Below are 15,192 nucleotides of genomic sequence, written 5' to 3'. Positions count from 1 at the left end.
ACTAATAAAACTTGAAACTTGACATTTGGTCATACTGCAATGCCTAAAATCAAATGTGTTATTTGTCATAAAACATTCACTCTTCTCTCTAATAGGGCATCAGCATAGTCTCCCTGAGCTGAGAATTGTCCTCCTGAGGAGGGATTGCCTGGAGACGAGTCTGACAGGAAACACCATACTGGACAGGAAGCTGTTTGACACCATGAGGGACGTGGAGATGTGTTAGGAGACAGAGTTTAGTGGACGGCCGGCGGGTCACCTTGGTCAGCACACCAGAACGCTGGATCCAGTACTCTGTGCAGGACCCTCTCCTTGTCCACTGCAACAAGGAAGCCAGCATGTCCATGTGTAAACCAGGTCCCCATGCCTTCGTCATGGTAATCCCTGTAAACTCACGCAAAGGCAGGAACTGGACAGTAGAGGGCCACCTCGAGCTTCTAAACCACACTGTGGAGGCACATGACACTGAGGGGCAAGTCACTAGATGAGACATGGTTTTCTCCAGGAGATGGTGGAGAATTGTGGGAATAGGTACCATTCTAAAAACACCAGGTCAAACAATGCATGGGATGATGACATCACTCAGGACCCAGAGCTGCTGAGGAAGATAGATTAAATGGTGGCAGGAAACAGTGAGGGCAGTGGTCCTGGTTATGTTATCATTAATTAAAGTTTTTCAATGGCCGTTGAGGCGAAGAGGTCGGCAGAGGTCTGTGCTCCGTGGTGAGGGTCAATAAAAAATGTTTTTTTACCAAATAAATTCAGCAAAAACCTTTACCCTTACATTTTAACTGGTTCTGTGCCATATATGAAATGATGCAAATAGATTATGTTATCTAAAATAATAAGGGACTACCATAGGAGCTGCCGCAGGGGGCATGGCTGGCTCTGTGAGGACTCCACTAAGGGTAACAACAGGGACTGCTATAGAAGCTGGGTCTGTGAGGGCTCCACTAAGGGTAACAACAGGGACTGCTATAGAAGCTGGCTCTGTGAGGGCTCCACTAAGGGTAACAACAGGGACTGCTATAGAAGCTGGGTCTGTGAGGGCTCCACTAAGGGTAACAACAGGGACTGCTATAGAAGCTGGGTCTGTGAGGACTCCACTAAGGGTAACAACAGGGACTGCTATAGAAGCTGGGTCTGTGAGGGCTCCACTAAGGGTAACAACAGGGACTGCTATAGAAGCTGGGTCTGTGAGGGCTCCACTAAGGGTAACAACAGGGACTGCTATAGAAGCTGGGTCTGTGAGGGCTCCACTAAGGGTAACAACAGGGACTGCTATAGAAGCTGGGTCTGTGAGGACTCCACTAAGGGTAACAACAGGGACTGCTATATGAGCTGCAGTTGGGACTCTGCTGGGGAGTTTACTGATATGAGAGGAGGCCAGAGAGAAGAGAGTGGAGTCAGATTACCCTCATTAACAATAACAAGGATATATATGGAAGATAAGCTGGGATTGAGGCAAACTGAAAGAAACATTACAAGCACAGACTCAGTTCAACAATCAACATCATTACAAATTCAATGTGGAATAAACCAAACCTTTAAAGGTCCAATGCAGACATTTTTATTTAAATATTAAATCATTTCTGGGTAACAATTAAATCACTTACTGTGATTGTTTTAAATCAAAGATCAACATTACTTTGGATAAAAAAGAAACGATTTTAAGTACATAATTTGTTTAAAACAATTTAATGACAAAACATTTTTTTTAAATAATGGCTCCCTTGGTTATGATAAGGGTAAAAGTAGCAGGGGCGCAACTTTCACTTGACCACCCCACATTCTAAAATTGCATATTTCTCCCCCATCAACATACACAACACTGCGGGGTGTGCTTTAGGACCATGCGGACCCCTCAAAGCGGTCGGGGAAGCAGTTTTCCAGTTTCAGCAGGCAGAGTTTAGGACTGCAATGTATAGGACGGGAGAGATGAACACAGGCAGCTGCTGACTGCGTTGCGCTTTTCTCCAAGTTGTAAAAGCAACACAAAAAAAGTACTCCCAGTGCTGAGCTAGTAGTGTAACTGACATGTTGCATTAGCTAATGTTTCATCACCTCTCGACCGAAGTGAATGAACTAGCTACTAGCTACCACAGCCAGTTCAGCTCTAGCTAGCATCTAGCTATCTGTTAGGTAGCAGTATCTAACAGCTGTTGTGTGTGTATGGAAATGTTTTGTAGCCTTTGTTTTGTCCCGTTTCAACAGAAGGACATTTGATGATGTACCATTTAGCTAGAGCTAGCCAAAAGTTGGCTAACGTAAGCTAGCTAGCTAACTAGATCCCAAACTGTAGCTATTATTTTTGCCTCAAGCACACTAGACCTGAATCAAACAATGAAACCAGCTGCCAAACGATTGAAGACCAATATTCTGATGTTTTTTCAGCGCAATGTGAATATACTGTATGAGTCAGTATTGCAATGTAACCTTATTGATCTGTCAGTTTCCCTAGCTAATTCCCTACTTTTCACACTGACACGGTATAAACAGCTCTACAGGCTTCACTGTCATGGTGCACAGTTAGTACACAACACTATGCTCATCATGTCTTAGCAGGATCCGATGGTGACAGGTGTCCCTGAAGGGTCAGACAGCCAGGGAAGTCTACGGAGCTCAGGTGAATTTTGCAGTATATTTATAACAATCGGTGAATTGATACAAAGTTCCATCTTGAGTTGATGGGTAGGCTAAAGTCTAAGATCTGGGAATAATGGTCATTTCAATTATTGAACCATTGATTCTATCCATGGTTAATATAATGTATAAATGTACACCAAGGTCATTCTTTTGTCATGCCTCATCTGAGCAGGATCAGATGGTGACAGGGGTCTCATCAGGGTCAGGCAGACGAGGAAGCCAGTCTGTGACATTGCAGAGGTGAACGTTTGCCGATAAAACACTTTATTCTCTATGCAGAAAGAAGCTTCAAAGATTAAAACTATTTAAAGGCAGTCTAACAAACTTCTAAAGTTGATTTCCAAACTGTATCAACGGTTGATAGAGGATTTTCCCAAAAAAATGTGAGGAAGACTTGGGAAACGCTATTGAAGATGACGAATGGATACAGATATGTTAAATGCCCAGTCATGCTCATGTAATTGCAGACATAAATTACTGCAGTTTAAGACCATCCATAGAACGTACTATATGCCAGTGAAACTGAATATCATGCACTCAGAAATGTTATTCTTCTGCTAGAGGTGTTAAAACACAAAAGGGGACATATTTGCATATGTTATGGTCTTGTGAAGGCTGGCTGAATTCTGGCAAAGACTATGTTCCTTCATCTCAGCATGTCTACAGATTCTTCATTCTCCCTGTTTTTGTTTGCTTGGAAATGTTGATACTGGAGACTGTTATCAGAAGAAACTGTGTAACCTAGCATTTATAGCGGCTAAGAAATGGAGTGTCATTAATTCAAAGGTTGGTTATCCTCTCACAATGGATGGAAGAAATGTCAAGTTATGTATCACTAGATTTGATTAATTATAAGATTAAGGGTATACTGTGCAACTTTCATAAGGTCTGGATGCCTTGTATGGAATACTGTACGACAAAAGGAGTCTGTATTGAAAACACGCCCACGTCAGGGGAGATACCTATTTAGGCAATCCCTAGCTGCTGGGCTGCTCAGTCCTGGCCCTGGGGGTCTGCCGTACTGTTGGTTGTCACTCTGGCCTTGGCCTAACACACCTGAAACCAATAATGAATGTTTCACTAAGACCCTAAAGCTGAGTGGGGTGTGTTGGGTTGGGGCGCTGCAGGGCCGTGGACCCCTAGGGGCAGGACAGGGTGACCCAGCTTTATTGTGCGCAAGTAATAAGAGCTCTACAGTACTATTAGGCCTATGATATGAATTACACTGAACAAAAATATAGTTCAGTCTTACCGATCACTTAAACATATTTAGTAATGATCTCTTACCAACTAGCTTGATGTCTGTGGGCATTTTTGCTTACTTTTTGTTGTTCTAAATAGAGACGGATAGAAGGGCCATGGGTCATATTAGATTGTGTAGAAATTAAGGAAATGAGAACCCCCAGATCCCCTGCCAAGTTATGTCCCCCCCACTTCTGAAACCAAAGTTGTGGCCCTGAAAAGTAGTATTACTTTTCATGAAAGTATCCTAATATATTTATTTATTTATTTCACATTTTTCTAACCAGGTAAGCCAGTTGAGAACAAATTCTCATTTACAACTGTGACCTGGCCAAGATAAAGCAAAGCAGTGCGATAAAAACAACAACAACACAGAGTTACATAAGGGATAAACAAAACCTACAGACAAAAACACAATAGAAAATCTATATACAGTGTGTGCAAATGTAGTAAGTTATGGAGGTAAGGCAATAAATAGGCCATAGTGCAAAATAATTACAATTTAGTATTATATCCTAATATTCTAATTCTAAATCGTAATTATCCAAAAAGTATATATTTAATTAATTGAAATTACTTGAAAATGTTGCATTAATTACCTTAAAGTAAAGCAATCGAAAACAACGTGTTTTATTTTGAATTAAAGTAGTTGAAAAACACGCTTAATTTCAAGTAAGCAGTTGAAAAATGTGTTTCGTTTCCAGTAAAGGAGTTGCAAATGTATTTTCAATGTGGAAAAACAAGTCCAGCAGGATTTTACTTTATTTTATGCTTGTTAGGGCGGTTGGCAGACTGATTTCTGCCTAGCTACATGTGACCGTGTTAAGGCCATATTAATCATTCGCTACATTTGTGTGCGCCCATTTGGTGCGCATATAAATACGGATATGGACGCTGGTCTACTCCGATTCTTGGTCTTAGTGCAAAGAAGAACTTCATTAATGTACACCAACGGTTGCTGGTACTACCAACCGTTGTAGTACATTAAACATGGTAGGCCAAATCCAGGTGATATGGTTGTGTCTCAGCGTGCCTACAGTATACTCAGGTGAGAGCATTTATATTGTTTGGTTAGGCTTAAAGCGGCTAAATATTTATATTGTTTGGTTAGGCTTAAAGCGGCTAAATAATTGCCTTAAATCAAATGCTGTTTTTGTAGTAAAATAACCACAATCCAACAACGCTATTTCTTATAGACTTGAATGTGGTACCGTTAATGTAGGTTGAGTTACGAGATTATTGGCCAAACTGAGTGTCGGCCTCTGCAGCCAGGGAAGGGTTGATAATATAAACAAGAAAAACCTAATCGTAGTCTAACGTTATATGTCTTCTATCCCAAATAGAGGAAACAGATTTGACATTATTTATATTTCCTAGGAGGCTAAACAAATGAAGAGCATTCACAAAACAGGCCACTTTAGACTTCTAAGGCAAGCGCACTCATTGTTTAAAGAAATGTACCTTTTCTTGTAGCTAAATCTCTTAACACTAGGCTACAATCACCTGCCCTGGATATCTTACTAAATTACCGTGGCACAATATTACTCAATTTATAAGTCAATGAAACCATTTTTAAATCTTCAGTATAGCCTATTGTGTCTTTCAACGTGATCTCTCGAAGTTACTTTCACTTACAACCTGCACCAGTACAGTTTACCTAGATATTAGTGATGATGACTACAACTGGATTTTTCAACCAATCACGCGTGTCCAAAGTTGATCTCGTTCCCTTAAATAGTTTTGCTTCGATTGAGGTATTAAGTTTCAATTAGGATTGTTCATATTTCTACCATATTGGTAACGTATTGGATTCTCAAGACATGCGCAGGTGAGTGATTTTTTTTTTCTCACTCAAGAGGTATAAATATAAATATTTAGTCTATTCCTTGATTTGAAAGCATGTGACCTATAATTAGTGTACCAAGGTACTGGATGTACAAAAGGCCCTCCTGTCCAGTGGACATACCAATTCATTATATGTAATCATTGATTCTTGAAGAATACCATTCTTCATAAAGTTAATTACCGTCTTACCCCGATAGGCTATATCTGCATTTCAAGGCTGTGGTCCATTGTTTCCATTTGTTTTTGTAAACCAACATACCAGATATCAAAGTAGGACTCAGTTGTCAAAAGGCTTACCATCTTCACTGTTATGCTGCTAGTGCTACCATGATTTTAATAGGTCATTATGAGTGTGTTTACGTCCATTAAATTATAAAACTTAATTGTACGTCTTCTGTCTGAATAGAGAAACAGATTTGGCATTATTTCTATTTTCTAGGAGGCAAAAAAACATGGAGCCTACACAAAACAGGCTACTTAAGACATATAAGTCAAGTACACACATTGTGTAAAGAAATGTAAGAAATGTGATTGTTTTGCATCGACGTATCAAGTTACTGCTAGGACTAGGCTATTTCTAATAGTTTCAAAATACGGTTGTTCATATTTTTACATGGTTGGTATTCCCATCACATGCGCAGGTGAGTATTTTTGTTCCCACGAAGGGTACATAACATATTGAAATATATAGCTACATATTGAAATATATAGCCTACCCCATGATTTGAAAGAATGTGACCTATAAATAGGTATGTGCAATAGGCCTAGACCAACAGTCTAATAGACATTTATATTAATTAACTATATTTAATCATTGATTCTTGAACACATGCCTCATAAGTACAACGGCCTTTCCCCATTAGACTGTACCTCAAATATAAGCCCTGGACAAGCACACCTGATTCAACTGGTCAACTAATCATCAAGCCCTCAATGAGTTGAATGAGGTGCGTTTGTCCAGGGCTACAACGACAATGTATACTGTTGGGGGTACTGGAGGACCAGGGTTGGGAAACACTGACCTAAAATAGGCTGTGCTCCATTGTTTTTGTAAACACACAATGTTACAAGGTCAAGTTTTATTTGTCACTTGCACCAGCACAATGAAATGCTTGACTTTCTTGCCCTACCCAACAATGGCGTATTCAATATCAACAAGTAGAACCAATAACAACATAAAATCTCTAGACATACTCAATAAAAGAGGAAGCTACAGTAAATGCCAGTATCACATTTACAATGTGCAGGGATACTGAGGTAAATATGTACATGTAGGCAGGGATTATTAATAACAATAATACTACTAATAAACAGTATGGCAGAAGTGGTGTAACTGTGTGTAAGAATGTCAGTGAACGTATGTATACCTGATATCAATGGCCCAGGTTTTAACAGTTCAACTGTTAGGTCATAAATGGCCTGTTCACTGTTATGCCACTAGTGATACCATTATTATTATTCTGTTATACCACTAGTGCTACCATGATTATTATTCTGTTATACCACTAGTGCTACCATGATTATTATACTGTTATACCACTAGTGCTACCATGATTATTATTCTGTTATACCACTAGTGCTACCATGATTATTATTCTGTTATGCCACTAGTGCTACCATGATTATTATTCTGTTATACCACTAGTGCTACCATGATTATTATACTGTTATACCACTAGTGCTACCATGATTATTATTCTGTTATACCACTAGTGCTACCATGATTATTATTCTGTTATACCACTAGTGCTACCATGATTATTATACTGTTATGCCACTAGTGCTACCATGATTATTATTCTGTTATACCACTAGTGCTACCATGATTATTATACTGTTATACTACTAGTGCTACCATGATTATTATTCTGTTATACCACTAGTGCTACCATGATTATTATTCTGTTATGCCACTAGTGCTACCATGATTATTATTCTGTTATACCACTAGTGCTACCATGATTATTATACTGTTATACCACTAGTGCTACCATGATTATTATACTGTTATGCCACTAGTGCTACCATGATTATTATTCTGTTATACCACTAGTGCTACCATGATTATTATACTGTTATGCCACTAGTGCTACCATGATTATTATACTGTTATACCACTAGTGCTACCATGATTATTATTCTGTTATACCACTAGTGCTACCATGATTATTATTCTGTTATACCACTAGTGCTACCATGATTATTATTCTGTTATACCACTAGTGCTACCATGATTATTATACTGTTATACCACTAGTGCTACCATGATTATTATTCTGTTATACCACTAGTGCTACCATGATTATTATACTGTTATACCACTAGTGCTACCATGATTATTATACTGTTATACCACTAGTGCTACCATGATTATTATTCTGTTATGCCACTAGTGCTACCATGATTATTATTCTGTTATACCACTAGTGCTACCATGATTATTATTCTGTTATACCACTAGTGCTACCATGATTATTATACTGTTATACCACTAGTGCTACCATGATGATTATTCTGTTATACCACTAGTGCTACCATGATTATTATACTGTTATACCACTAGTGCTACCATGATTATTATTCTGTTATACCACTAGTGCTACCATGATTATTATTATGTTATACCACTAGTGCTACCATGATTATTATACTGTTATACCACTAGTGCTACCATGAGTATTATACTGTTATACCACTAGTGATACCATGAGTATTATACTGTTATACCACTAGTGCTACCATGATTATTATACTGTTATACCACTAGTGCTACCATGATTATTATACTGTTATACCACTAGTGCTACCATGATTATTATTCTGTTATACCACTAGTGCTACCATGATTATTATACTGTTATACCACTAGTGCTACCATGATTATTATTCTGTTATGCCACTAGTGCTACCATGATTATTATTCTGTTATACCACTAGTGCTACCATGATTATTATTCTGTTATACCACTAGTGCTACCATGATTATTATTATGTTATGCCACTAGTGCTACCATGATTATTATTATGTTATGCCACTGGTGCTACCATGATTATTATTATGTTATACCACTAGTGCTACCATGATTATTATTATGTTATGCCACTAGTGCTACCATGATTATTATACTGTTATACCACTAGTGCTACCATGATTATTATTCTGTTATGCCACTAGTGCTACCATGATTATTATACTGTTATACCACTAGTGCTACCATGATTATTATTCTGTTATACCACTAGTGCTACCATGATTATTATTCTGTTATGCCACTAGTGCTACCATGATTATTATACTGTTATACCACTAGTGCTACCATGATTTCAATAAGTAATTGTGTGTGTTTATGTAACAGGATTGCTTCTGTTTCCATCCATTAATTTATACCTGTGCTTGTGATTTTTTTTCTAGCTACCCATTACCTGAAATATTTCTACACAGCGCTCCCACAATCTACTGGCCTTCCAGAGTTCAGCGCTGTTGCGTATTTGGATGAGCAACCAATTTATTTCTATGACAGCTCTACAAAGCAAGTGGTAGCTCGACAGGAGTGGGTAAAAATAGCTGTGGATGCAGACTTCTGGAGAAGAAATACACAACTTCTTATGGACACTGAGAAGGTGTTCAAAACCAACATGGACACTGCAAGAAAACGCTTCAACCAGACAAGTTAGTAGGCTATCATCAGAGCATGTTTTGATAGATAGCTAAAAGTAAACACTCATTGAACACTGAAGGATCAATGTTATTATGTTGGTTTCCCTTTAGGTGCCCTTGCATTGCAGAAAATGTATATCTGTGAGTGGAATGAGGAAACTGGTGCTACAGATGGACATGAACTGTATGGATATGGAGGAGAGGACTACCTGTCATTTGATCTGGAGCACGAAAGATGGATTGCACCTGTTCTGCAGGGATTTAAGACCAAAATGAAGTGGGAGGCTGATGGTTCTATGCTTAAAGCCAAAACTCACTATCTAACCCATACCTGTATTGAATGGCTGAAGAATTATGTTTCTAATCAAAGCATGTGGGATAGGAAAGGTATTATTAAGACTTAATTCGTTTTTTGCACAATTTGAGTGGGTTTACTATTTCTATGTCTTGGAAATTCTAATGACGTGTACATACTGTTAGATTATTGAAACATGCAGTCAGTGTTGTTGACTTGTCCAGTAGCCATCATCTGTGGAATAGTGTACAGTCAGATGCTGTCATCTGAATAACAAAATACACTCTGTAGAGGTGTATATATTTGATCAATATCCTGATGTTTGTATATTTGATCAATATCCTGATGTTTGTATATTTGATCAATATCCTGATGTTTGTATATTTGCTTTCCACAGTCCCACCGCAGGTAACTTTGCTTCAGAAAGAACCCTCCGATCGTGTGACCTGCCATGCAACAGGCTTCTATCCAGACGCTACCATGATATTTTGGAGAAGAGATGGAGTAGAGATCCATGATGATGATGTGGAGCATGAAGAGACCCTGCCTAACGGGGATGGGACGTATCAGAAGAGAACCCATCTCACTGTGTCCCCTGAAGACCTACAGAAGCACAACTACACATGCACTGTCCAACACATTAGCGGTGATGTGGTTCTGTCTGCCAACAGGGACAGCATTCGCAGCAACAGCAGGTCTGCTAACAGGGACAGCATTCGCAGCAACAGCAGGCATACTCAAAGTTAGTAGTTCTCCTATTATCCAAATCAGTTCTCAAGGACCCTGGGAATCCAGGTTTTTGTTTCTAAATGTTACATCTAAATGTTATGTTCTAGACTTTTCTATGTTATTCATCAATTAGCAAACCAGTTGTATACGACAGCCTCTTTTCAAACGTGCATTCTTAGGGGCTGCTGTGAAGTGATGTTGTGACCCTCTGAACCCTAGAGTCTGATGCGTTTTAATCACGATTTAACACAACTTGATTAATTATCTAATCGATGTCTTCCTAATAGTGTGATGTTAGTCTTGAAATCAAATGTATTCACATTGAGCAATTCTTCTTTGATCTCAGGGCAGTACATCTCCATCATCATTGTCTCAGTGGTCTTTGCATTGGTCATCTTTGTTGTTGGTATGTCAAGCCCTCTTCACCGCTATAGACACCAGCAGACACACAAATGTGGCAACAACTAAAACATCCAGTGCATCAGTACATTTTAATGTCAATAACACACAACACCATAGTGTTAGATGTATTTAGTTTAGTCATTGAAATGATTGAAACAGATTGATATGATTTAGATTACCGATGATGAGGAAAAAACTAACTGCCACATCTTTTTCTCCTATTATCCAAGTGGTTTCCGTAATGATACTGAAGTTCAGCAACGGAAAAGGTAAGTTCCCACCTATTCTTTTAACCACTATATATCCCTGTTGATAATACTGCAAAATGAGGGGTTTCAAACTACTGTACTCAATGAGAGGTTTCTAACTACTGTACTCAATGAGGGGTTTCAAACTACTGTACTCAATGAGGGGTTTCTAACTACTGTACTCAATGAGGGGTTTCTAACTACTGTACTCAATGAGGGGTTTCTAACTACTGTACTCAATGAGGGGTTTCTAACTACTGTACTCAATGAGGGGTTTCTAACTACTGTACTCAATGAGGGGTTTCTAACTACTGTACTCAATGGGGGGTTTCTAACTACTGTACTCAATGAGAGGTTTCTAACTACTGTACTCAATGAGGGGTTTCTAACTACTGTACTCAATGAGAGGTTTCTAACTACTGTACTCAATGAGGGGTTTCTAACTACTGTACTCAATGGGGGGTTTCTAACTACTGTACTCAATGAGAGGTTTCTAACTACTGTACTCAATGAGGGGTTTCTAACTACTGTACTCAATCAGAGGTTTCTAACTACTGTACTCAATGAGGGGTTTCTAACTACTGTACTCAATGGGGGGTTTCTAACTACTGTACTCAATGAGGGGTTTCAAACTACTGTACTCAATGAGGGGTTTCTAACTACTGTACTCAATGAGAGGTTTCGAACGAGAGGTTTCTAACTACTGTACTCAATGAGGGGTTTCTAACTACTGTACTCAATGAGGGGTTTCTAACTACTGTACTCAATGAGGGGTTTCTAACTACTGTACTCAATGAGGGGTTTCTAACTACTGTACTCAATGAGGGGTTTCTAACTACTGTACTCAATGAGGGGTTTCTAACTACTGTACTCAATGAGAGGTTTCTAACTACTGTACTCAATGGGGGGTTTCTAACTACTGTACTCAATGAGAGGTTTCTAACTACTGTACTCAATGAGGGGTTTCTAACTACTGTACTCAATGAGAGGTTTCTAACTACTGTACTCAATGAGGGGTTTCTAACTACTGTACTCAATGGGGGGTTTCTAACTACTGTACTCAATGAGGGGTTTCTAACTACTGTACTCAATGAGGGGTTTCTAACTACTGTACTCAATGAGGGGTTTCTAACTACTGTACTCAATGAGGGGTTTCTAACTACTGTACTCAATGAGGGGTTTACATGACTTGATGCAAGGTATTTTTGTGGACCTGAAGACGCTGTCAAGTTTTGAGTTTATTGATCATCCAGACCTCTTACATGTTCTTAAAAACGAACCTAAGTCTACATGGTGGCCTCTCCTCCCCCAGAAATTACTTTCAGTTTGTTGTTTGTTTATCCACACATCACAAGCACAAAGAAGGTGAAGCGTAATTGTGGAGGGTGACAGAGAGAAAAAACGTAGCTTGTGGGAGGGATCTTACTCACATTTACATGCACACAACACTGTGATTATTGTCAATAGATTATGGTCATATACAGGATATGCTGTTTACATGCAATGAAAAAGATTATTCCACTAATATTTTAGTGCAATCCATTTTTAAAGTAAATAATCTTCTGCTGTTTTAAGGTGTATTTTGTTCTGGAAAGTTCAGGATGAATGTTTATGCATTTAAGGTTTTGACAGAACGTCCAACAGAAACAGAACAGTTTCCTCTCAGTCTGGTGGCTCTGCCGACTCTGCCGACTCTGGCGGCTCTGCCGACTCTACGTAAGTATCCATTATGTTGCGATCCTTGTATTGTATAATACCAGCATGTAAAGTAAATGTATTGAATCCTGTGTGACAGATTAACTTGTGCATTGATTTTGTACATGGAGATAATACTAATTATAATTGTTTTGATCTTTGCTTTCCCCTAGAAAGCCTCTTATCAAGAAATTATATTAAAAAGGATGGAAAACAAGTAAGTTGGAATCTGCTTAACATCTCATTTGCTGTATGTTCTTGAATAGTTTTGATATTCTTTAATGACATGAATCTGCATTAATAACATACATCTGCTAATAGTGCTGATAGTATGTTCTCTTTCCTATGTTTTTGTCTAGGCCAACTGCAGTTGGAGTGTCTTCTTTCGTGATCTTGGAGACCTCAATTATCCGTGGAGTTGCAAACTATATCAGAGGGTTTGGAATGTGTGAATTCAGTATATTGGCTACCATCCAAAGCTCTTGGCTACCACAAAAAAGACAACTTCCTGATATTAGGGCTGGCACAATTGTCATATAGTCGTGTAACCGACAATTAAATCAAATCAAATCAAATTTTATTTGCCACATGCGCCGAATACAACAGGTATAGACTTTACAGTGGAATGCTTACTTACAAGCCCTTAACCAACAATGCAGTTTTTCTTTTAAAAATAGTAAAATTTTAATAAAAAAACATTATACCTGTGCAAAGCAATGCACACCTCTAGGTTTCTTACAAACTCATATTATTTGTTATTGTTATTTGATTTATTTGGCTCGCTCTAGCGCTTAAACAATTGAAGTTATTAACACGAAACCAACTTCCAAATGTGCAGACTGCCCCAACTCGGGTTGCTTGAGAAAATATGTTTGATGGCATTTATACTTTTTGAACTATATAACAATATTGTAAATCAGCTCCGATGCAGGGAAACGGGCCGTAGACTTGAATGCTAAAAAGATTATTGCAATTTGTACACATATCTCCTCTTTCACCGTTTATGTTATCAACTGCCCCAAATGAGGTTGCTTGAGCGTTTCTTTCAGATAGCATTTATACTTCTTGTACTACAACAATATTTAAATGAGCTCCCAATGCATTTTAATGGCAATAAAAATGCCATAGACTTACATGGGGGGAATGTTGAAATGTATCTCCTCCTACACCATTAAGCTGTCAATTTATACTTTTCATACTATAAGCATCTAATTTGCATACATTAACATGGGTTTGAATTAGACTTAACTATGATTATATACATTTGCATAAAATAAATCAAATTCAAGCTACATTCACCAAACCAACTTTCAGTATGTAGGTTAATGTGTTCTTGGGAAGCCTAACATGTTGTACAGGTCTGATAGTAATATGCCTATGTAGGTAAGACAGGGTGTACTGTATGTCTTATAGTAGTATGCCTATGTAGGTAAGACAGGGTGTACTGTATGTCTGATAGTAATATGCCTATGAAGGTAAGACAGGGTGTACTGTATGTCTTATAGTAATATGCCTATGTAGGTAAGACAGGGTGTACTGTATGTCTTATAGTAATATGCCTATGTAGGTAAGACAGGGTGTACTGTATGTCTTATAGTAATATGCCGGTGTAGGTAAGACAGGTGAATTGTGCTGAATTGTAAGCAATGAGCTACTTACTGTGAGAGTGTCTGGGAAATAATTGTACTTTATTCTTCTTTCCAGTTTTAACTGTTGTTGTATTTATCAGGAACATATTTTGTATTTTCGGGTTAGAATTAATGGGGACGTAAATGTCCCTATTCTGTTACATTTATATGCTTTTGATATACTTTTATGTGATTACCTTTACATTTTAACACATATCTGCGGTGATACACCTTGAATATAGCCCTAAGAGTCTGTCACTTTAAACAGGCAGGTTTGTACTCCTAAGGTAACTCAATTAATCTTTTAACGTTGACGTGTTTTGACATTAACTCAGGGAGACCCCTGCCGGAGAAATACTGCAACTTATCATTTATTTTTTACAAATAATAAAGATGTTATTGCATTGCTAAAGGTTGTGGGTTTGATTCCCGCTGGGGACAAATATACTAAAATGTATGCAGTTACTGTACTGTAAGTTACTTTGTATTTAAGTGTCTACTAAATGTCATATGTTTGTTTCTCTATAACAATTAGAGGTCACATTAACAACATTTAAATAATCAGGGTAGTAAAAACATCTAAATAACTGGGATGACTTGCTGCTACTGTCACGTCCTGACCTATAGAACTCTAGTTAGTTTGGTCAGGGTGTGAATATCATGTGTGTGTTGATTCTATGTTTGTATTTCTATGTTTGGCCGGGTGTGGTTCCCAATCAGAGGCAGCTGTCGCTCGTTGTCTCTGATTTGGGGATCATACTTAGGCAGCCAGTTTTCCTGCCTGTATTGTGGGATCTTGTTTTG

The 15,192-nt window shown here is 38.3% G+C and overlaps 1 protein-coding gene across 2 annotated transcripts; it reads left to right on the top strand.

Moving 5' to 3' along the window:
- The first annotated feature begins 4,783 nt into the window (after positions 1-4,783).
- Positions 4,784-14,800, top strand: LOC121555159 (major histocompatibility complex class I-related gene protein). 2 transcript variants are annotated; one of them, XM_041868968.2, is made up of 10 exons: positions 4,784-4,936; positions 9,146-9,403; positions 9,503-9,778; positions 10,084-10,381; positions 10,418-10,428; positions 10,762-10,821; positions 11,048-11,086; positions 12,688-12,781; positions 12,934-12,977; positions 13,120-14,800. In XM_041868968.2, exons 1-9 carry the CDS (start codon positions 4,879-4,881, stop codon positions 12,959-12,961), a joined length of 1,122 nt encoding a protein of 373 aa, XP_041724902.1. In that variant the 5' UTR covers positions 4,784-4,878; the 3' UTR covers positions 12,962-12,977; positions 13,120-14,800. The 2 variants fall into 2 exon arrangements, with proteins under 2 accessions (XP_041724902.1, XP_041724901.1); XM_041868967.2 differs by having other exon boundaries at positions 10,084-10,428.
- Positions 14,801-15,192: the final 392 nt, after the last annotated feature.

The sequence above is a fragment of the Coregonus clupeaformis genome, chromosome 40, assembly GCF_020615455.1.
Source record: "Coregonus clupeaformis isolate EN_2021a chromosome 40, ASM2061545v1, whole genome shotgun sequence".
Taxonomy (NCBI): Eukaryota; Metazoa; Chordata; class Actinopteri; order Salmoniformes; family Salmonidae; genus Coregonus; species Coregonus clupeaformis.
This window is presented reverse-complemented; position numbering and strand designations above follow the sequence as displayed.

Coding starts and splice junctions, on each gene's coding strand:
- LOC121555159 (XM_041868967.2), top strand. CDS start 4,879: ATGGTAGGCCAAATCCAGGTGATATGGTTGTGTCTCAGCGTGCCTACA. Junction 10,429..10,761: donor CAACAGCAGGCATACTCAAA/GTTAGTAGTTCT, acceptor CTTTGATCTCAG/GGCAGTACATCTCCATCATC. Junction 11,087..12,687: donor GAAGTTCAGCAACGGAAAAG/GTAAGTTCCCAC, acceptor TATGCATTTAAG/GTTTTGACAGAACGTCCAAC.